The 23,535-nt window shown below is 43.8% G+C and overlaps 1 protein-coding gene across 6 annotated transcripts in view; it reads left to right on the top strand.

Moving 5' to 3' along the window:
* The window catches only part of foxp4 (forkhead box P4), a 68,497-nt gene that overhangs the window by 5,200 nt on the left and 39,762 nt on the right, over positions 1-23,535 (top strand). For all 6 annotated transcript variants that reach the window (XM_035383211.1, XM_035383212.1, XM_035383210.1 and 3 more), the window contains one exon: positions 18,579-18,756. In XM_035383211.1, the coding sequence (XP_035239102.1) occupies positions 18,589-18,756 (168 nt within the window). In that variant the 5' untranslated portion in view covers positions 18,579-18,588. The remainder of the gene's footprint in view (positions 1-18,578; positions 18,757-23,535) is intronic.

Genomic DNA, 23,535 nt, shown 5'->3' with positions numbered 1-23,535 from the left:
ACATTTCCTCACGCCGCCCCTCACCCCCTCACCCCTCCTGCCAGAAAAACCCTTCAAGTCTTCCGCTTGGATTTCTCTTTCCTTTTATGAGCCTGGGTATTATTAGCAGTTTTAAATTTGGAAATTTAAATGCAAGGTTTATAATTTTAAGGCGACCTATTTGAGTCCATGTTTACAAGATGCACTTAAAACATGGGGACATTATTTTCGATAATCTTTGCAACCTCGAAGAATTAGCATACCAGTGCGATGGAAAGACATTTGTGTGGTACTACATTCTAAATTTACATTTTTTAATATTGTATATAAATACCTGCCTGGTCCCATTGATGTATTTATTTTTCAACTGTACAGTGCCTTACGGGTCTATCTGCAACAGCAGGTTATTGTACACCTCTGCCCCCTGCTGTAGGGGAGGGCTGGTCTGATTTTCCATTAGTTGTTGGAGGCATTATGTCAGTGCCATGTACATTAAAGAAAACCTCAGGCATTCTGTAACAATCGCATTTGTCCGCTGGTAGATTTTGGGCGGGAGGGCTGAGAGTTCTACTTTCAGGACCGATTTCCCTCCATGCTGAAAATCACGAATCTCAAGTCTAGACCCGTGTTACTGGCAGGTTTATTTTACTGGCTTACCCTTCAGCTGGTTTGTTCTTGGGTGACAGCGTACTATAAGGCGTAAGGAGCTGGGCTTGTAATTCAAAGATTGTGAGTTTGATTCCCAGCTGGGACGCTGGTCGTAACCTTGAGCAAGATACTTAACCTGGACTGCCTCAGTAAAGTATATAGCTGTATAAATTAATCATGTATAAGAATCTAATCTGTGTCTTGATAGATAAACCGTGGCTGGAGCATCTGATTATTATTATTACTATTATTATTATTACAATGATAATAATAATAATTATAATATACAAGGCCATGAATATGAAGACAGCCTTTTCGCATATATTGTTTTTCTTTAGTATTTAATCAGTCGCACTATTTCTGGACTTCATTTGGTCGTGGATAAATTGAAGTGAAAGTATCTCGCATAAAATAGCTGTGCCATTCCTCCCCTTTTAAAGTCACATGTCGAAGTGGTAATTTATCTCTTAAGTGGTGCACACATGCATATTCAATTAGCAAAACCCATTACCAAAAATTACTCGATGGTTTTTGTTCCCTTTTTATTGTTACGTCCAAATCCATTGCTTTGATATGCTAATTAGCTAGTAATTACATTCCAAAGGCCTCAATTAACAGACCCATTTTTTGGGACTTGGTGAAGTTAAGTGGTGCAATCTAATTTGCATTAGTAACGAGCGGAGAATAATTATGGAGCTAATTGAGCACTCCAGCCTGCACTTGTGTTGGCTGTGTTAATGTTCACTATGTTAGTGCTTTTCTGCAAAGGGGCTGGGGTGTTACCTCTGTCACCGTGGCGACATGAAGCTGTTAACAGAGCAAAATGACATATGGCTTACCGATTGGTTCTAATTACACAACTGGTACCAGCGGCACGCTGGTTTAGAGTAGGCCCTCAATCTCCAATCAAAAAAAGTGTTAACTGTGTGGGGGAAAAAGAGGGGGTGGCAAAAACATATTTTACTAGGGGGGAAAAAGAGTTCTCAGAAAAATCAGTTTCTCTCCATTAATTTGTTTTACTTTTGATAATACCTGTTGGTCATGTAATACATACACAGGCATGCTCAATTGTTACATGCAAATGTGGATGGACACACGTACACACAGTGTATCTGAATGCACACCGACTGGGTGTTTATATTTGTGGTTCTGACTGGACATTTTATTTGTGTTTAGTGAAAACCTGGTTTAGCTCCTGAACCATATTTTTTTACTGGAGTGCTCTGAATGTATCCCATTCAAGTGCCAACATTCCTATTTGTTTTGTTTTGGCACTACATTGTAACATAAACATGTTTTGTTATTCCATGTTTCATGCCTTGCTTCATCTTCCGATTGTGAGTACTTGTCGTACTTGTACTGCGTTTGAAGAGTGATGCCATTTCACAACTGAAAATGTTGCGGTTCTCTTGGATGATTCTGACTTCTGGGGTGAAAGTGGGCGTGATTGCAATTTTAGGAGGTTTGAAGGCCTCTTGCAGTGTTTGGAAACTGCTTATTTTCGAATCTCAGTTCAAAAACTGAGCCTGTTTTTAAGTGTGCACAATACATTTGTAGTTGTATTGATAGTAGCTGTTACTAGTGTAAAACAAATTTATTGGTATTGTGGTTGGTAAGATTGTGACCGAGGTGAGGCAACAGGCATGCACAAGCGTAAATTAAATTCAGTGAAAGTGTCATGCTCTAAATCATGCCTAGTCATAGTCATCTGAACCACTTTTATTTATAAATTTATAATTTATCATTTTTATACCAAACTCACAAGCAAAGCTTAATAATACAGCAAACATGATTAAATGTTTTGTTATACTAATGAAATTTGTTCCATTTTCCTTCATAAGTTAATGTCTCTACTCACATTTGATGAATATGGAAACTTGGATGCAGTTTGCATTTGTGAATCATTGTCACTGTAATTACTGCCTTGCTACTTAAACCTGTATGTGTGCATGAGTCTGGATGAGCATCTGCTCAAAGTAAATGTTCTTAATGGTTAACAAGTGGTGTGGGGTCCCGTTCCATGTTAGAGATTGTTGTTTAATGTGCTTAAACATAAAAAAAAAAAACGATCATTTAAACCGATGGATCTGATTACTTACCTAAATGAAAACCGCATATATATTAATATATCTATTTACAGACTGGATAACGGCTAATGGCTGTTTATCTGATCAGTTTGTGCTCTAGACTGCCAGCGAGTAACCTCTTTATTTCAGACTGCAGTTAAACATACAGAAAACAGCCACAGATTTAGTGAATGTCAAGGATCTCTTAGTCCTTGTAACTTCTGAATGTGAGTGTCCATATGTAGTTTTCACACTGATGGTAAAATTGAATGATCGGACAGTTTAACCAGGTCCCTCAAAACTCCTTTGCAGGGATATGAGGAGTAGGGCCATCTCCAGACAGGCGGAAAGAGAGAAAGACAGACAGGCAGACTCTCTCATGAACATTGTGTGTTCTCTGTCCATGTGTACTCAAGCACACGCTCTTAGATTAGATACTCGTATGCAGAAGCTTTCTCAGGCATAGGTTTATTGCCGGATAAACTGTTGTACTGTGCCGTGCTTTTGAGCTGCCGAGTAAATTAATATTAATGACGGTTGGAGAAAGGGGCACCTCATGTATTGACTATTTGCACTTTCAGCAGTAGCGTTAGTGACTCCAGTCTTACCTGGGGCTGTGTGAAGGGAGAGGAGATACAGGATAGACCTGATTATACTGTCCACAGAGGGAAAAACAGGGGCTTCTGCACATCTCAAGGACAAGATGCACTTTGTTTTTTGTTCCAGTGCTTTTCTTGTTCTGAAGAAATTTGTATTGCACGTCCAAGCGATTGAGGTGATTATAAAACATGCAATTAAAATAAATTTTATTATTCGTTTGTTTATGGATATGACTTCATTAAAACAAGGCTTCCTCTGCTAATTATTGAATAGATTCAGGCATAAAAATGTTGTACATGCTTTTGAAAGCTGAGGCACTTTTATGGATTGTTGAATTGTGTTTTATTCCTGTTAGATTAAATGTTTTAAAGCTCTCTGCACACCTCCTTCTTTCCAGCAATCATTTTGTGCACACTTTCATGAAATGGATGTTGTCCTAGCGACTGGAAAGTGAAAAAACTGAAATGAATTAATAAAGAACAAAGTCAAACGTAGCGCGGTGGAGTCAGGGGGTGGTTTTCTGAAAACGGCAACGACATCACACAAATGATCGCGTTTCATTCGACGGCGTTTATTCCCGAATTATGAGCAATTAGACTAGCAGTGCCCGGGCTCTGTATTTTAAATTTTATTCATTAGCTAATTTGATAACCAATTACTGAATGGGGAAAGTGTTAATTGGAATTTTTGGCAGACGAAGAGAGGTTGGGAGTCAGTGCTGCTTATTTTAATGGAAGAGTGAGACTGGCAGCACGCAGATATGAAGCATGTGGAATCGATTATAAGCCGTACTGTCCGTGTTTTTTTTTTTTGTGTGTGAATGTGTGAGGGCTTTGAACGCATTCTCTGAATTTCTACTGGAGAAAATGATTCTGGCTGTTGGCTTATTGTGTTCCTCTGGATTGTATGTATCCCTGTACTCTAGTGCACACTGAGTATAAATTTGTATCTTCTGACAGGAGAGGTATGAATGTGCCTTAAGCTGACAGGAGAATATGGTAATATTCGGTAATATCCCCTTTTTAGTTTTATTTTTTCGACCTAAGTGTATTTGCAGTTCTTTGTGTGGTTGATATTCTTAAAAAACATCCCATCACTGAAACACCCTCTCCCAGTTTTGGACAGTTCTGCCAATGCACTCCTTTCTTATTTCTGTGGTGTCAGCCCCTCCTTCTCTCTCCAGTCCGACGGCTGATTTGCACAGCCGCTGGTTGGATGGGTAGACTTCATGTGTGTTTGGTGCAGATAGACTGCAGGATTCTGTTTGCCCAGAGGTGGTGCTGTTGCATGATGGAGAGGGCGGGGGGGGGGGGGGGGGGGGGGGGGGGGGGGGGGGGGGGGGGGTGTGTATGGATGGGCAGACAGACCTTCAGACACAGTGGATGTCATTATCCTGAAATCAAGAGCTTCAGTGGTACCTCCCCACCCCCAAAATCCCCAGTATTTCAGCCGCTTTCTGGTTTAGAGAATTCTCTCCCCTCCATTTTTTTTGAAATCAAAAATAAACAAAACCCATATGGCTGTCAGGCCTCCTGAAGGGCGGGGGCTTTACCCTTGGTGCACATTGCCGTTGTGTTTCAAACCCTGATTTCAGTTGACGCACTGGTTCATACACATCTCTCTCTCTCTCTCTCTCTCTCCTGTCTCTCGTGGACGTGTCTGCAGCGTGGCTGCTTTGGCGCTGCGCTTTTGTGTGTCAGTATTTGGGCCGACGGGCGATGTCAAAACACGCCACTGAGGAAACATCCCGGGATGATTCAAGAATCTTATTTTATTCCCAGAAGTGATGCCATACATTGAGGTCTGCTGGCATAAAAAATGTTGTATATTCAACAGATATTTCTTGTGGCTGTGGACATCAAAGGTGTGCTCAGTAAATATCATAATCATGATCAAGTGCTGTACTTATACAGGATGTTTAATAATAAATATATCAAATCTAAGCAAAACAGTAATTAAAATAAACACATGGGCAGGATTCTAAACGCTGGAAGTAACTTTGGACATTTGAAGCAGGAAATGCATTGCGTCTAAAGTTTAGGTTCAAAACCAGCCTAAAATGTTTTAGGTGTTGCCAATATGCCGATATACGATATGCGACTGCCAGCTTGCCCTGCCCTTGCCCATTCGTAAATCGGTGCCTACTGACAGCTAAAGTAAGCCGCTGACGTCATTTTGTGGACGGGATGGAGGGAGTGCCTGCCAATGACGGTGAAATGAGGTTGTTTCCTTTGAAGATCCCAGAGGTGTGTGTGCGTGTGCATGCGTGCACGTGGCAACAGTAACGTCTAACCCCATCCACTCGTGCTTTATGCAGAAAATAATCAGACACAGCAGACATCCAATTATCCAATAATTCACATGCATGCGGTGTTTTTTGAACGGTACAAAATGGTCTTGCATACACCTACCCGCCTCCAGTTATGTGACTTTCCTGACTTGCACGTTCCATTACTACATGGTCTGAAAGGGGAAAGGCATCTCACGAGAGAATGCAGCTCCCGGGAGATTTAGAGTAATCCCGTTGACATTTGAAACAGGGACCGCATCAGCGCCCTGTTTCTTTTATCATCTATCCATTACATTTCTTTCAGTTGTTCTCTTAGCAGATCTCCCTGATAAAGTAGTCTGTTTGTATAGTTTTTATCTTTCAACGACATTCACAATTTAGGGCCTGAAAAAGGACTGAACCTGGTGAGTTATGAACTTACTGTCAGTTGGTCAGGACTTTCGGTGGCAGCATATTGAATACTGAACTAATTCATCAGGAGCATGCATGAAAGTTTCTGCATTGAAATTTTTGGGTGGGGGGTGGGATCTGTATCCGTCGATCTTGCATGAAAAGGGCAGTATTAGTAATCATTTTGACATGTCAGAGAGCAAGGCCAGAGATTACCCTGAGGTTGTGAACGTGGGCGGTGGGACGGACTGACAAAACGTGTGAATGTTGAGACTGTGGAGAAGTGGCTCTGTGGGCAATTCATGGGAATAATGGATGCATTATCATTGGGAAACAGAAGCAGAAAACAGCATGCATATGTCCGACATGCGTGCACTAGTGTCAGAAAAGATTGCTGGTGCAAAGTTCAGAGTTGATTGGCTTCTCGGAATGCGATCGCGCACGCCCCGCTTTCGTCCCCGCGTTTGAAGTGCCCCCCCCCCACCCCCCCCCCCCCCCCCCCGAACGCTCCCCTATTTACGGTGCCATATCGGTTTACATGGGTAAATTGCGCTCAATCACTGTAATTGCCTGGTACACAACATGCGCCTTTGTGTGCGTCAGGTTCCAGACGGGGCCCTTCTCTGCCTGGCGGTGGAAACGGTCAGAATGATGTCAGCGTTCGGCGCCATTTTTGCGTCCCATTCGATTAGCCTGAACAAAACCCGAGTCCGCTGTTGTGTCTCTGCACTCGGCATGCTGGAAAAAATGACCGGCCCTCGCTAGTTTACCTTTGTCATTTATGCAGTTTGTGCTGAGGGGGAAATTTTGGAATAATCATGACAGAAACCAGGTGAAGAACATTCGCCTCGTTTTTCTGGAACCTTCAAACCGACATGTCCACTTGTCTACTAATCCCCCCCAAAATGAGAGTGCCGGTCACAACCGAAACGCGTTCCCTCCACGCTCTCCTGGCTTTGCGGTGATTGGAACTTTGGCGTGAAATGTATTCTAACGAAACGAGGCAAATATTTTTGTTGCGGAGTGCGCTCGTTTATCGGCATTCGTGTGCCTCTGCAACGAGCCAATAATAACTCTTCCTTTGCAGCCAGCGGCCAATCATCACTCCAGCTGGAAAGTGTTTGCTATCAATCATCGGTGTCCAAATAAAACTCCAGCACAGCACATGAAAGCTCAAGTTAGCAGTGGCGTGCCTGGAAAATAACATCTAAGCCCCTTTTTATTGTCTAATGGGAGGCCTTTATGTAAATCCCAGCACAGTTTTATGGTAAAATAAGCAGATTTGACATTGCTTATGTAATGCAGTCAGCACTATTTGTTGAAAAGCACTTGGTATCACATGATTTTTTTTGTAGCACATCACTTTTAACCCCCCGTATTGAAAGGTAATACGGCGATATTTAAAGCAGATTTCAAGCACTCAGCCTTCTCGAGACAAATATTGGCACTGATTTCTATTCCACATGGTCACCAGTTGTAGATGAAAAGTGCAATGTTACTGTTGGTCAAGTGTTTGCAAGTGTGTCTGCTTTTCTGTTTGCCTGTGTGTGTCTGTCTGTGCTTGTGTGAGTCTGTGTGTATGTGTGTCTTTGTGTGTGTGAGAGAGATTCTGTCTGTGTGTGTCTGTCTGTGCTTGTGTGAGTCTGTGTGTGTATGTGTGTCTTTGTGTGTGTGAGAGAGAGTCTGTCTGTGTGTCTGTGTGTGTGTGAGAGTCTGTATGTTCTGTATATTTGTCTCTGTCTCTTTCTGTGTGCGTGTGCATGTATGTGTGTGTGTGTTTGTCTGTCCATCTGTCTCTTATTGTGTATGTGCATGCATGTATGTGTGTGTGTGTGGGGGTCTGAGTGTAGTGCACTGTGTGTGTGTGTGTGGGGGTCTGAGTGTAGTCAGTGTGTGTGTGTGTGCGTAGTATGTGTGTGTGTGTGTGTGTGCGTAGTGTGTGTGTGTGTGTGTGTGTGTGTGTGTGTGTGTGTGTGTGTGCAGTGCTCTTCTGGCACTTGGGCTATTTCAGCCTTTCTGTATAAATGTAAACACAGATAAAATGCCTCCAGATGTTTCCAGCTGCACACATTGCCACTGTAAACCACAGAGAGAGAGAGAAAGGGAAACAGTCTGTGAATGTCTGCAGTAGAGTAAATGTACGGACCTCTGAGGTGTTCCTTTGCTTTCCGGCCATATTCGCTGCTGTGGTGCCAAACTTCACAAATGGTGAGCAGAAGATCTGGATAAATGATACACCTTGTTCCCTTTCCTGACCGTGCTCATCGCTCCTCCTGTTAATTTTCCGTCGTAACTTTTTAAACGTTGGGAGGGTCGTGCGGTTTCCTGCGGAGTGCTTCCAGCTGAGGCGCTCGCTCTGTCAGCGCTGGGCCTCGCGGTCTGTAACCGGGCAACGGCGCGCTATGGACCACGCGCGTCATGTGCCATTCTGAAAGGCGCGGTATAAGAGTGTTGGCCATCCGTCTTCGCGCTATGGTATTTACTGAATATGTAAAACCCTCGGTCTTAAAGCTGGGCATATATAGAGCTGGAGGGTGGTGCAGGAGTAGAGTAGAGGAACACAAGCTGAGTTGTGTCATGTTGAGGCCTTGAGTGTGAGATTCAAAGCATCCCGGAAATGTAAAGCGAGGGGGTGGTTTGCAGGTTCCTGGTCCTCAAAACTTTCCGAAAGCTGAAATGTAAAGCCCACTTTTTTCCCTTGAGAAAGATGAACAACCTGAAATGGAAAAATTGTGCACTTTTCTTTAGTCATCAGAGGAGACTGGTGACCCAAGCTACATTGGAGTTGGAAGTCAGAAGCTCGTCATGAGATGTACCTGAATATCGCAAGAACAGATTAAATCTGTTCAACTGTTAAATTCAGATTCGATTCAAGTTTGATTCCTACCGATTCACAGTCTTCCAAGGTTCGACTTTACTTGTCGATATCTTACTTTTATTTTGTTTTTATTCATTTTTTTATTTACTTTGTGAAGACTTGCTGAAGTGATGAAGCAGAAGGAGAATTATGTTACAATCTCAAAAAGCATTTATAATGAGTCATTACATGCCTCCTCTGTAATATTCTATTGGAGGTGAAGCATGTAATACCGCATGATGTGGAATTTATGAACCATGCAGTCATTTATACAGTGAGCTCCGTAATGTTTGGGACAAAGACCGATATACGTTTTCTGGATTTGGCTCTGTACTCCCCAATTTTATATTTTTAATTTAAATTCATTTATAGTTAAAGTTCAGATTCTCTGCTTTTATCAGTGGGTATTTTTTATACACTTTGGTTTCACACTGTAGAAAATTAGAGCACTTTTTATGCATATTCCCCCCCTCCTATCTGGGCACCATAATGATAGGGACAAATGGCTTCACTGGTAGTTACATTTACATTACATTACATTTATTTGGCAGACGCTTTTATCCAAAGAGGTAGTTTTCAGTATCTAGCCTTGATTTTAGGTTTTTGATTGCTTTTGGAGTCGGGATGTGAATAATTTGTCGATTCGTTGATTGAGTCATGAGCACGCATGTCGAATATTAAATTAAGTAATCCAAAATTACTCTCTAATAAAGAAAAGACTACACCAGCATAACCTGAGAGGGCTCCCTGGTAAGCCCCAGGAACAGAATGGCCAGGTTGGAGTTTGCTGAACAGTACGTTAAAAACTGTAGGGTTCCGGAACAAAGTCTTTTGTACTGATGAGATGAATATTAATCAGAACCAAAGTGATGGAAAGAGAAAAGTATGAAGAAAGGAACTGTTAATGATCCAAAGTCTGTGTCATTGTGGGTCGTACAATGGTTGAAAGATAGATAAATAGATGAATATGTAAACACATAGACAGACAGATAAACAGATGTCATAAGATTACTCCAGGTCTTTTATGGAATTACTTAAGGCTTCTTTGAGGGCTTATTTTCTGATTGTGATTCAGTCTTCCTGTGGGCTTAGAGGAAGACTGAATCACAGACAGGATATTGTAAGCGAAACAGATCCGACTGGCTTGTCTCATTCAGCCTTTTATTTGGATTCAGTTGTACAGCTTTAGCCGTCTGTGTGCTGAGTCATTTGGAGTTCCGTGAAACTGCATCTTCGATTTTGTGCTTTTGGGGAAATGCACTGAACAGTGCAACCACATTAAAGGACCCCAGTAAGAATTCAGAAATGTGAGAATAAGAATGTATAATTCTGCTTATTACTTTCATCTTTATGTGACGTGTATGGGGTATTTGTACGTAACCTTGACTTCTAATTAAATGGAAGTGTTTATTTTTTTCTTTCAAAGTGGTCCATTGTTGCAGCTTTTCGAGAGCATGAACCTTGGTAGAATACATTGGTGTAAAGCATGAACTGGGTCGGTTTTCTGATCAGTGAATATTCTTGGTTGTGGATTTTTTTGCTTTCAGCAACACTTAATTTCATCTAAAAGAGGAAAAGTTCACTTTTTTTGTGAATGTCAGAAGATGGTCCTCAATGTTGGATATTAGCAGAAGTGAATGTGAAGGCTGTTTTGAGCAGAGCTTTTTGCTTGACGTGCTTGCGATCACTGACTCATATGGACAGATCAGTTTGGCCTCCCCAGTAAAATGGAAAAAAGAATCTCTTTGTTCATAAAAGTGAATGTCTGATGACTCATGGTAGCTCCACACATTTTGGGGTTTGTTAAGCCTGATTCTCTGCACCGGGAAGCAAAAAAGAAAAAAACCCACTTTTAATATACTGTACAGGCCTGTCCCGTCTCTGACTTCCCTGAATGGAGCAGCACCTTTTTATACCTGCCTGTTTCAGGACAAACTGCTTCACCCATCATGCTTCAGGCTGTAAATTCACTAAGCAGCTGTGATTAACGCACACCCCCCCCCCCCCCCCCCCCCACCCGACATAGCCTCAGCCAGTTAGTTGAGAAATTTCCACAGGGCTGTCTATGCTTCACAGAATTTGTACTGACTGGTATTGGAATTATGATTATGATTATGATTATTATTATTATTTTTTTTGGGTGTGGCTATGGCGGATCCACACACACTATGAAATGACAAATCTTCACTGAGAAGTGAGCCCTCGAATGGGTCGGTTCTGTGGGGCTTCTCAGTAGGAGCAGCTGGTAGGCTCTCATTGCTCTTTTTATGAGTTTCTTTCTCCTTTAATTCCTGGCTTAACAGATTATGCTTGTTTCTGTTTACTATTATATTGCATTGTGTTATTCATCTGCTTACCATAGAGTCATATGTTTTTGACTGTATATTGTACTGAGGGCTTTCTGGTGAAGTGACTCAGTGGCCACACACCTGCCAACCAAAACCTGAAACCTTGGCTTGTTTAACCCTTAAAGGACCCATCCTTGGAGCTACAGGCTCAACTTCTTTAAACTACTAAAGAACAATAAAAAACAAAATGAAAATGATGATGATGATGCATTTTATTTGGTGGACAATATACAGATCAGGATGCATTTAATTCTTCCCTCTCTCCCTCTGTCTTTCTTGGCATTGTAATTTCAGACATGTATCTTGCAGACATTTAAAGGCTAGGCTAGTATACTCCTCATGATCTCCTGGTACAGAGAAAAATCTTCTTTCAGACAAGGCAATGATTGACAGTTAATTTTAGCCCCACCCATTATGGGTGTGATGAAACCGCACTCTTCCAGCAGGGAGGAGGCTAATGCAGCTCTGCTCGTGTTCCAGGGATAATTTAACAGGAAACGGCAAATTGACACTTTTTTGCATAGAAACCAAAGAGGAGCTCTCCACCAATCATGGAGTATATTGGTAATAAATAGAGCATTGCAATGGTAATTGGTGGGTTCCTTCTGGCTATCGTCCCTTGAAGCAGTGATGAGCCTCCTCTGGTGTAGCAAATTTTTTTACACCAATCACCATTGGGATTGTGTTGTTTCTTCTTACCAGCACGCTCTCTGATTGGTGGAACTCTTCTCTGGTTTCTCTGTGAAAGCGATGGTACAGACTAAGTGTGAGCTCTTGTGGGCCACACGAGAGTCTTATCATTCCCCTGAGACATTTCACAACGTGAAAAATGTGATTATTCATCTTACCCCATAAACCACATTCCCAGGCGACGTCTTGTGTACTTCCTTCTTATATGATGCATCGCCTTCTAAACAGGCCGACGTCAAGGTAATAATTTGTGTATGTAAAAACAATACATATTAAAACCATGTGAGAAATTTGGAGAAGGATTTGATTTGATACGCTGTAAATCCAGAAATCCAATGAACTTTGGTGGTGTTTTTATCCCTGGTTGTTTCTCTGTCCACCTTCCAGTGGACCCCGGTCATCGAGTGGAGACACGTGCACATGTACAGCTGATTTAATGCGCACTTTCTCTGTAAATTCAGGCATCCACGGCTCAGGACTGCCTTTTTCCCCCTCCCCCGATCTGGACCTGACTTGTCCTCCTGTGCATTTATTTGTTCTGAAAGCATGAAAGCACACTCATTTCAAAGCTGCCTTCTGGAAAACTGACTTAAAAGGAGTAAGGTGGAGTGGGGGGGAGGGGGGTTATTTAGTATTAAATGTTTCCCCATTGGTGCTGGGAAGTCTCACAGAGAGATCATTGTTTGCGACGTGCTTCTGAGTTTAACACATTGCTTCAGCCTGACAAAGTGTCTAATCTTGGCACAGTTGATTTTATATTTCTGCAGGCTGAAAAACTTGAATTTGGCACTGAGGGGACAGTAGTGACACGTGTGCTGCGCATTCATTTTGGCTTGCCAGTTTTGCCTGTTTTTAAATGTTTTTTTCTCATTTTTCTCCCCTATTTGGTGTTCCTTATCATGGGCAGACTGCAAAGCTCATCACAGCCTCCATTTTTGATTTGGGAGAGTGCAGATGGCAAGGTGGTCTCCTCTGAAGCATGCAATCTCAGCCACTGCTTCTTATCACACAGTTTGTGATTTGTGTTCGAACAGACATGAGTCTGTGGAAGACGCTGTGTGCACAGGTCAACAGACAAACTTATGGTCCCCTGACCGACCATTAGTGGTCACTGGTGTGCAAAGAGATGCAGTCCTTGCAGCCGAATGAAATCAAACCATCCCAGGGCAATGCTAGATCCAGACTGGGGTTGTTAGTTGCTGTGGCATTGGCACAGCGCAGATTCGATACCCCTCCGTCCGCGCACTCGAACAGCACCATAACACCCATCAGCCCCTGTATACACCTTTTATCAAGATGTTTTTCTCATTTTTTTATTAAAGGTCCTCATAAATTCAGCATTACTGAGGCATTGCTTGTCACTTGCAGTGGTGAAGTCCTGAATAATCAAAGTTGTTCCATAGGGTTTTTATTTAAGAAAAATTGGCAACTCAATAAAGAAATGCTTTAGATGGGTATTAAAGATGATTCATGTGCATTCTGTGTTTGTCTCAAATGGACCTTCTGCAGAGAAATAAAACTGAGCTGAAGTTCAGTGGTTTTGGCTTTATTCATATTCCATATTTCATTGGTCTCATAATGTTCTTTTCTTCGGTTGGCTCCGAGCGGTTTGTCTGCAGCGCTGATCGGGAGCACGGATCACATGCATTGTGCACATGCACAATGTGGGTTTTGTTGTCCTTCGGCTTTCCGTGTTTACAGAAGATAGTGTTGCAGCTGTCTCGTCTGGATATTCACCAGTTCAGCCGTGCACAAGGCCTCACCACCTGTTGCTGAAAAAAAAAAAAAGAAATGCAGAAAATCTCAGTTACCGTGGAAATACCTGTCAGTTAGACCGAGCAGATCCCCAGCTGTGCGAGCAGTCACGCTCTCGCTGACTGTCTATCAAATGCGCAGGGGATGAGCAGCACCCGCTGAGCTGGGTTACAGGTAATTTAGCTCACCTGTGGGTCCAATCGGGTCCGGCTGAGTCTGGGGTGCAGTAGGTTTGGGGCTTTCCGCTCTGAGGCAGGTGCTCCAAAAAAACTGAAACTGCCGAACATGGAGCAAATGTTTACCTTTTAGGCGGTTAACAGACTTTCTCACCCAGAGTGTGCACGCATTTCCATTTATACAGCTGGATGTTTACTGAAACAGGTCAGTAGCTTGGCTCAAGGGTGCAATGGCAGTGCCGTGGGGAGGGCCGTGGGGAGGGCTGGGGGGAGGATGGGGGGGGGGGGCAGGGGTGTGGAGGAGCGGGTGTGGGCTTCAGATAGGGGGCTTTAAATGTCTGAGGGTGCCGCTCTACAGGAAGTGTTAGGCTGAAAATAACGCCCAGGTTGGCTGTTAATGTCCATGACTGAGCAAACACAGAGGGTAATCTTATCTTTGCTGGTTATTGCATAATGTTGCATTATGATTGCATGACTGCTACGGTGAAAACAATATGTCGAGCTATTGTTTAGTGATATTAGCCTGTTTAGTCAAAGTTCATTTTTAGTTATTTGAGCAAATGGATGGAAAAGTACTGATGATATCTAATACCTCAGGAATGTGTGTTGTGTGTGTGCATGTGCGTGGGTGCGGGCGTATGTGAATGTACATACATAAACATGTGCACACATAAATTTTTTTTCCCCCTGTGGCTGATGTGCAGTTCTTCCTTTCCAGCCCTTGATAGTATTGCCATTTGTGGTGGTGTTGCATGAATTGCGGAGGCGTTGCCTCTGTCAGAGTCTCGGGACATGATTGACATGACACTGTCATAGTAATCTAGCGCTGTGTTCTTTGCAAGAAATATGTGCATTCTGTACTGATCTTATCAGAACTGGTGCTTTGCCGCTGACATTCAACGGTGAACAGGCTCGACAGGAAGACCATGGGAGATTTTGTGCGAGTGAGGAAATGCAAACAGCCACCCCTGGAACCCTGCAGAGGGCTGTTTGCTGGCTTTGTTCTCGCACTGAATGATGCTGTGTAAAGCTGATGTTGTTTGCTATTGGTGCCCCACAGCGAGAAATGACAGCAAACAGAAATTCATTTCAGAGTGCATTTCTCGTGCGTTTTGCCCTGTTCACGTTTTGGTGCCTCGCAGAGTGCGGTTATTGTTCGCGTTTCTTGTATTTTTGGAAGCCTCTGAAAAGGCCAGAGCCTTTGCATTGGGTCATTCTAGCTTTGTAACTGACTGCTCAGAGTCTGTCTCTTGAACATGATGTCATCATTTCGCTTTAGCATGATGTCATCGCTCTAGCCTGCATTTGGCTTGACCACATGTAAATGCCGACAGGGTCAATGTGGCTGACTGTTCTCTGACAGCCTCAGAAAGAACCCAACTTAGTCTGGCTGGACTAGGCTCCATATTTACCATAGCAAATAAAATAAGAATGAAGGAAGTTGGGTAACCAAACCACAGGCATTAGATTACAGATTCAAAAAATGTCACAAGGTTTTTAGAAAGAAAAAAACAAACAAACAAAAAAACACCCACACAGACACCACCTGGCCCAGAAATGGTAATGGTCATAGATTTCCCAGTAATGCCACAAAACTAATCTTTATTTTTTCCAAAAAAACTTTATGAAAGTTCTCATTATTAATCAGTTGTCATAGGCTATCTCTGTAATGTGGATGTGATCCAGGTGGAGCTTGTGTGGGTCAAGGGTGTCCTGACCCTACCCAAAATCCTGCACTGGCCCACTTCCTCAATCTTAAGGTGTGCTTGGTCATATTTTTGCATTTTTTTCATGCTTTTGCTATAATCTCAAAACGCTGAGTGCCTCAATGCTTGGATCCGAATATCACCCCCCAACCACCCCCACGCCCCTGTGGAATGCACGCACCTTTATTACTTGAGGTCAAAGGTCAGTTGGAGGGAGTTAGAGTGATAGAATAAGGAACGGGCAACCCGCCAGAACCAATTACAGGGCTTTCTCAGACCGCTTCTGTTTTCACAGCATAATTAAAGTTCCCGTCTCCATTTATTGGCCGACAGCGTTCATGACCTCATGTCTTGGCTGTGGCGCTCTCCTCTTACTGGATATGACTCTGTATCATCAGGAATTCGTGCACCTAATGCCATTATTTTCGCTGGGGACCTGATGTGATATTTGTTTGTTTGGTTTGCTCTCAGAAGTCTGTCTCTCAGCTCTTTGTAAAGGGGCAAAAGTCAGGAGGCCCCCTCTGCCTTCGCTATTTACACTGTGCAGTGAGGGTAGGAGATGGACTGAATGGGGAAAGTATGTGTGTGTGTCTGCATACGTGTGTGTGTGCATGTTTGCACGTGCATGTGCATGTGCATGTGCATGTGCGTGTATTAGTTACCAGAGGTCCCATTGAAATTGGGATAGCCCTGAGCATTTGTCTCTTGTCACAACACACTGTTTGTCCTGTTAAGTAGACACTGTTTACTTTAGACAGTAAGTTATATATATATATATATGTGTGTGCGTGTGTGTGTGTACTGTATCTGACATAGAGGGCTGACTATTTTTAGTCGCTCTGTGGATTGTTTAGTTGAAACGCTCTTGTCCAACCAAAATTCTTGTAGTCAAGCAAATTTTTTTTTTTTTTTTGAAATTGTGCGCAAGCTAAGGCATGCAGTCCGCTATATTGGGTAAGCAGACATAATTATCAGGTGCGGTCTACAGAGTATTCTACACCTTTTGATTTTCTGATTGCTGAAGACAGTCCTAATCTGTTGTAAAATAGGCCCTGGCATTGATTTTTGTTAACACTTTGACAAGTGTTATTTGTTTAGACACTAAGTTGTGTGTTCTCTGAGTTTGTTTGATAACCTACATTAAATAAAGGTTTGAGGGAAAAATGTCTTTTAGCAGGCTTCCCTAAGAGTGGTCATAATTTTTGCTCAGTGGGCTTTCTAAAGAATACACTCAACACTGTATGTCAATACAGGTGATATTTAACCAAAAAATTGTGCTGTATTGTTGAAAATTCTGGTCTACAGTGAAAACTAAGAGGCAAAAAACGTTTAAAGTTTCTTTTGGGGAATGGAATGTCGTCAACCTTTTTGAGTGCAACATTGAATCAACTGCAGCATAGCCTTCCCCCCTCCCACCACCCCCCCCCAGGATTGGCGGTGTTAAAACAAACATAAAGTTATTCAAATCTCATTTAACACCCGCCGCCTGAAACAGAGGGGAGATGAAGAAGCTGATCAAACAAACGGCGGACGTGCAGACATTTCTGCTGCGGTTCAGAAGCCGAAATGGCGGCCGCGTGGCTCCAGGGGCCCCTCAGCTGTTTCCGTGGTTAGCGTCCCGGCGCACCAAACATTTGCCCTTCCACCCAGTGCAAATAATGGACACACCGTTGGTGAAATAAAAGAATCAAGGCCTGTCTCTGAGTATGCGTCTGGTCACATTCCATCAGTGAAACAGCCCCGCTCAGCATTTCAGCTGCCATCAGCTTTGTTTGTTCAACAGAATGTTTTCCTTATTACCCAGAAGGCAACTGGTGGTGGAATGCCTTCTCTTGCCCAACCCAAGGTTGTTGAAACAAGATTTAATGTTTTTTTTCTTTTCTTTTTTCTCTCCTAACTGAAGAACCCCTGAAGAAATGTAGTTGTTTTATTATTCTGTTTTTGTTATTGGGAGCTGAGAATTTGCATATTTGAAATGGTTTTTGTGTCTTGCCCACAAATTTTTTATTTGACCCCAGTACACTGTTTTTCCAAGCGAAAATTCATTGCCTTGTTTGCGTGGAAGTCCAGGGTTCGGTTCCCACATCCACTGCTCTTCAGCCCTTTGAGAATGCCCATCGCTCCACGATATGGAATTAAATGAAATTATTTCATTTATTGCATCAAAATAATAATAATAATAAATAAATAATCATAAAATATAGCTGCAAGCAGTAATTATAGGGTTCTGAGCACATGTTGCAAAAATAGACATTACGGAACACAGGCAAGATAGATTAAGCAGAGGTTTCATGAGGATTGGACAGGCAGTTGGTGAGTTATAGCTAATTTTGTGCAAACCTTTTGACATGTTTATGAATCAGGCACATAAAAAAAAATTTCCCGGCAACTTTGCCATAATAGTGTGACAATTGAGTTTACATGTGTGGGATCATAAAAATCAATATGTGCGTAATACCTTCCCAGAGTGGTGGGGGAAAAGAAAGAAAAATCCCACAAAAACAACAAGGTTACAGCACTATGTAAATGTAATTGAAATGAAATAAAACGGGGAGTCAGTGAGGTATAGTTTCTTAAGAGAAGGGCTTGTACCTAAACTGATTTGTATCAGATGCTCGGCAGTATAAATGGATATTATGTTATGGCTGAGGATAATGAATTCTGCAGGTTCATTATTGGAGCTCCAGTCCTAACTCTGGAAGCCCAGTCTGGTTTCCAAGTTTTTTTACTAGCGTTCATGGCCCGTCAGTGCTGGTGTATTTAGTGAGGTCACCAAAATGGGCTCTGGCCACAAGGCGTATTCCAAGATGGAGGATTGCGTGGTTTGGTGTTTACAGCGCACCCGTGGCGGTTGGGGTCCAAACGCTGACGCAACGTGGAAGGAACGTTTCCTGCGTGACGGGGCCTGGCAGTGTGGGCCAGCGGAAACTGACATGTTTTATAGATCAGCGATTCCAATACCCTTACAGAGCTGCAGAAGGCCTCCGGGCCCTGTGGCAGGCAGGCAGGCAAAACCCAGCTGCTCTGTTCTGCGCGTGCTAACACTTCCCTTCTGCCCGTCTCCTTTTCCCAGGTGATACGTGATGATGGTGGAATCGGCGAACGAGGCCGTCCGAACCGCCTCCTCCAATCAGAACGGAGTCGGCGGCCCGGGCAGCCAATCGGACGGTGGAGTGGGCGAGGGTGGGTCCAAGAGCGACGCCAATGGAGAGACCGGCCCCCTGGAGCTGCTCCAGCTACAGCAGCAGCAGGTGAGCGATTGTGTTCCTTCAGCCCCTGTCACAGACGTGGCTCTGACTACTCCCTTTGACCCCTGACCCTCAGTTTGGAGACAGGGCTGTGAATCTGCACAATAATGTTTTGCAACTCGTGATGCTTGTGAAATATTCGCTCATTCAGCCTCACTGTCAGTTGGATTACGGAGCATTTCTCAGAAGCACGTCGACATTATTTGGGCAGATGGAAATTTTCTTCAAACCTGGTCATTCACTTACCAGATAAACTCAAACAGACCAGGGCCACTAGTATCAGAAGACTGGATAGCAGAGCACATTCCACACTTTTTACACATCGTGTGATCATGTGACTGGAGGAGTGAAGTAGGTTGCCTGATAATAATTATATTCAAGTAAGACTCTGCTGTGTGTTATGGGCCCTCAGTGGTGGAATTAGCTTCATATGGTGGTCTGAACCGCATAGACGCTGGCCATCTTCTGAGGCTATCCAGCTCATTTCTCTGTTATCAGAGCCTGTGGTTCTTTGCTCTTGTTTGTGTGTTGTAGTTTAAAGCTCATTTTGCTAGTTTTGTTCTTGTCTTTATTACTTATTTTAATGTTCAGTAGGGTAGTTGACACGTTGTCAATCGAGTCTGCACTTCTGGCAGATGCTGTCTCTCTTTCTGCTGTAGTTTCCTCCACTAGAGAATTCCAGCACGTCAGTCCCAAGTTCAGGTTGCTCTGGATAAGAGCTAAATTCCAGCACAGTGAAGTGTATACGCGGGTGAGTTCTGTTGGGGCAGTGAAAGGACCGTCCGTACGTGGGACTGTTCGGTCAGGTTTGGGAAAAGCACACCCCCCTGGTGTGTGGTCTTGTTCGGTTGACACAGTGGAAGCACCCCAGTGCGGTGTGGTTGAATTGGACTGCTGCTCTGCAGTCACTTTTCTTCCATCCTGTTTCAGATGGAATTTCCTCTTTTCCTGGATTCTGTTGGCTGACAGTGCTGTTTTTTCTCTTCTCCCTCCCTCTCTCTCTCTCTCTGTCCCTCTCCCTCTCTCTTGGTTTGCACTCTGATGTCACTTTTCTGGGATTTGGAGCAGAGCTCCGCTTTTCTCTTTTGGGAAGGGGGGAAGGGCAGTGGCTCTCCCAGTTGTCCCCACACCCTCTGGTTTTGTGTGACACTGGGAAAGTGAACAGACATTGAACTCATTTTGTGGAGATGTCTTTGTTCTGGGCTCGGCCTGTTTTTCGTCTTTAGGTTTTTGCTCCCCAGTCTAGGGATCAGCAGCTGTGCCTTTCGAGTCATTGCAGTCCCATCTGTGGCCTGCAAGGAGCACTGCAGCCGAAGTGCGCGCAGTCCTCCATGCCTGTAGGGGGAGCTGGCTGATGGTTACTCTGTTCCTACGCTGTCAGCCGATGATGTCGCTGAGGCGGGGCCTGATTTTTAAAGATTTGTGATTTTACGACACGCTTTTCAGATTCGTGTTTTTTGCAGACCACACGGTGCATACCAGCCCAGGAAGGTTTGCTTTTCAGATGGCGGATGCGATCTAACTCCCTCTATCCCTAGTTGAGGCCATACCACTGAATTCCTTTCTTAAAAGGTGTGTTTCAAATAGTGTTTAAGAAAAATTGCATATAAATTATAATAAAAACTGTAGAATCAATCAGAAAGCAGAAGGGCATTTCAGCAAGTGTTCGTTTAAAAAAAAAAAGTATTCTTTCCCTGATGCACAGCTACATACAGTACTGCACAAGGCCCACTGTATTGCTGTTTAGCTGGAATAGAGATTCTGGGGTGATCTTTGTTCTATTTTCACTGTTGCTTTGTTTTTACTAACATTAGCAAATATGTATAACTGCAAGCCATTTTCTCATTTTTGGAATGGAAACTGATCTAATCCCCCCCCCCCCCCCCCCCAGTAAAAGAATACCCCATCTCCTCTGCCCCTGGTGCTGCCCCTCCTGTCTGTTGTTATGTTGTTGCACCTGTGTGCTGTCACACGGGCGGCCTACCTCAGTTAAATTATGAAAGGCTGGGTTCCCTGGTGCTGGGACACAGAGGTCCTTGTTGTCCTTCTTGGCTCTACATGCTGACCCAAACTGGGAATTATCTTGCTTCAGCGAATAATTAAAATCTGCTGGAAGTCCTTCTAGGGGAGAGCTTTCCCTCTGCATCAGACCTACCTGCTGACGGAAAACAAAAGTCCTGCTCCTCCAAATGATTGCAGCCTCCCCCCCCCCCCACACATCCTCACCCCCTCCCAAAGTGCAGCATGCCCCGCTTCCTTATCCCACTTTCTTTTGCTTTTTTTAATGTGCTGATGTACCTCTGGGATACAGAGTACTGCCCACAGTCAAAGAGCTGTGGGAAACACCTTGCCAGAACATTAAGATCATAAATTAGGCTCCGCCCACAGGAGAAACTGCGCCTCTTTGCCAGTAAGTGTCGGAAATTGTCCCACAGTATTTTCCCCATTTATGTTCTTTGTTTCTCTGTGTCAGATTTTAGTTTCCAAGCAGGAAGTGGGCCTAATGAATCTTTTCTGAGTTTAAGCACATTTCAGCATCTATACTTTTAAAGTTTCCCTCCAAACCCGATGATTGCATTGTCTGTGCATTTGCCTTAAGAGAGGAAACTGCTGTGCATTTTTGGGAAATATGGCTCGCTAATTTATGAACAGTTATTCAGGCAATTTCACTGAACCATCCAAGATGGTTGTTTTTCCTGTACGTATGAGATCAGCGTAATTACCGCAAGTCACTTTGGGAGAGTGTCTGTTAAATGTCAAATGTAAATGTAGATAGGTGCCCTGTTACTCTGCAGTCTACTTGCCGTCTTTTTGCTACACAGTTTATATAACCGTCTATGAATTTATGTGCTTTTGAGAAGGTTTTCTGTGCAGATTCTGCACTTACACAGAGGGTGGCTTACTTTACAGAATTCATACTTAATATTCACAGAAGAAACACAGGCTTGACTCCAGGGTACAAGGGCATTGCCTTATGTGGGATTTGAGCCTGTGTCGTTCTGGGCAGGAGTATTGAAAATTAATTTTGATGGTGCCAGTGCTGAGTGTTACACTAAATCAGAAAGACAAGTGAGTGTTGGAGTACGAGTGAAAGAAATGTGTTGTTATTTAGCTATTATTTGTCTGCTAATAAGTGTGCTGTGTTTTCAAAAATATATGCTTTGAGGGTATAATAAAGCGCTTTTGAGAAACTGAATGAGAGAGAGAAAGGGAGAGATATGGACAGAGAGGCAAACAGAAAGGGAGAGATGACAGATCGGGAGATGCAGGCAACGAGTGAGAGACAGGGAGAGAGAGAGGAAGAGACCGAAGAACAAACAGAAGAACAGACAGACAGAAAGCGAGAGTAGGGGAGACAAAGAGAGTGGGAGAGATTGCTTGCATGAGTGAGGTGTGATCTGAAGGGAGAAGGGGAGAAACAGTAGCTGTAATCCGTGTCAGGAACGGGCACTGGGGCCCCACAGTGGAATGTCCTTGTTTGCTTCACACCCCAGCAAACGGAACGGAGAGCAGATACAACAGACGCACAGACAAGCACACACACACACGCAGGCAAGCACACGCACACACACACACACACACGCACACACACATATGCACATACACACACGCACGCACACACACACACACACACACACACGCAGGCAAGCACACGCACACACACACACACACACACACACGCAGGCAAGCACACGCACACACACACACACACACGCGCGCACATGCACACATGCACACACACACACACACACATGCACACGCACACACACACACACACACACATGCAGGCAAGCACACGCGCACACACACACACACACACGCACACATGCACACATGCACGCACACACACATATGCACACGCGCACACACACACACACACACACACACACACACAGAGGTAATATATATGTAGCTGAGTTTTTTTCAGTTCTCTTGAACAGTTCTCTTCAGTTCTGTGAATGGAGTGGTTGCCCCTCGGGTCGAACATTTCAAAGTTAGTTTTGAGTGTGTACAGATCGAGAGAGACCGCAATAGCACTGGCCAACCTTTCCCTGCTAGAACACCGCCCAATTATGGAGAGAAAAATAATACAAAAACCACGACTGTGCTGAAAGCGAGTAAGTCTTAAGATGAGAGGCACTGCTGCTGCTGGTCATATTTCTTTCAGCCAAATTTTACAACACCCCCCACCCCTCCCTTTTTTCCCCTCTGTGAAAAGAAGAGGAAAGACACCACCCCACAGATTCTTTAATAAGCGGTGAAATGATGAACGGATGTGCAGGGGACAGAGGGAGGCCAGAAACGTATGAATCTGACTTGGCAAGCTGTTTTTTTGTATTTATTTATGTATTCAGGCAGGAAAGCCAGGGAATTAATTGGGGGACCCTCACCACTTCAGCCCCTATTTCTTGTCCCAGTCCTGCATGTCCAGGTTTCCTTTGGGCCGGGGGGCGGGGGGGGGGGGGGGGGGGGTCTGGCTGACTGTTGGAGCAGCGAGCGGAGAGAGGAGTAGTTGTGCTTATCCCCTAATTAGCCGGGATGGGGGTGTTTTGTTCTCTCCGGCTGAGTGTTGTGTGGATTATGATTTTTGATGAGCGCCTTGCTTTGATGGTGAGAGCAGTGCTGCCCTGTAGACCGTAGCTCTGTGCTCTGGCTTTGTGCTCCGCTCTCTTAAGCTGCAAGTGCTTTATGAAAGGCCCGCTTTCCCCCCTGACGTCCAGACTGGAACCTCTACTGCATACAGGACATGGAATCATACATGCATGCGTCTGTGTAAACGAT

This window comes from Anguilla anguilla, chromosome 11 (genome assembly GCF_013347855.1).
Source record: "Anguilla anguilla isolate fAngAng1 chromosome 11, fAngAng1.pri, whole genome shotgun sequence".
Taxonomy (NCBI): domain Eukaryota; kingdom Metazoa; phylum Chordata; class Actinopteri; order Anguilliformes; family Anguillidae; genus Anguilla; species Anguilla anguilla.
Note: the sequence above shows the minus strand (reverse complement) of the source record. Positions and strands in the feature narration are given on the sequence as shown.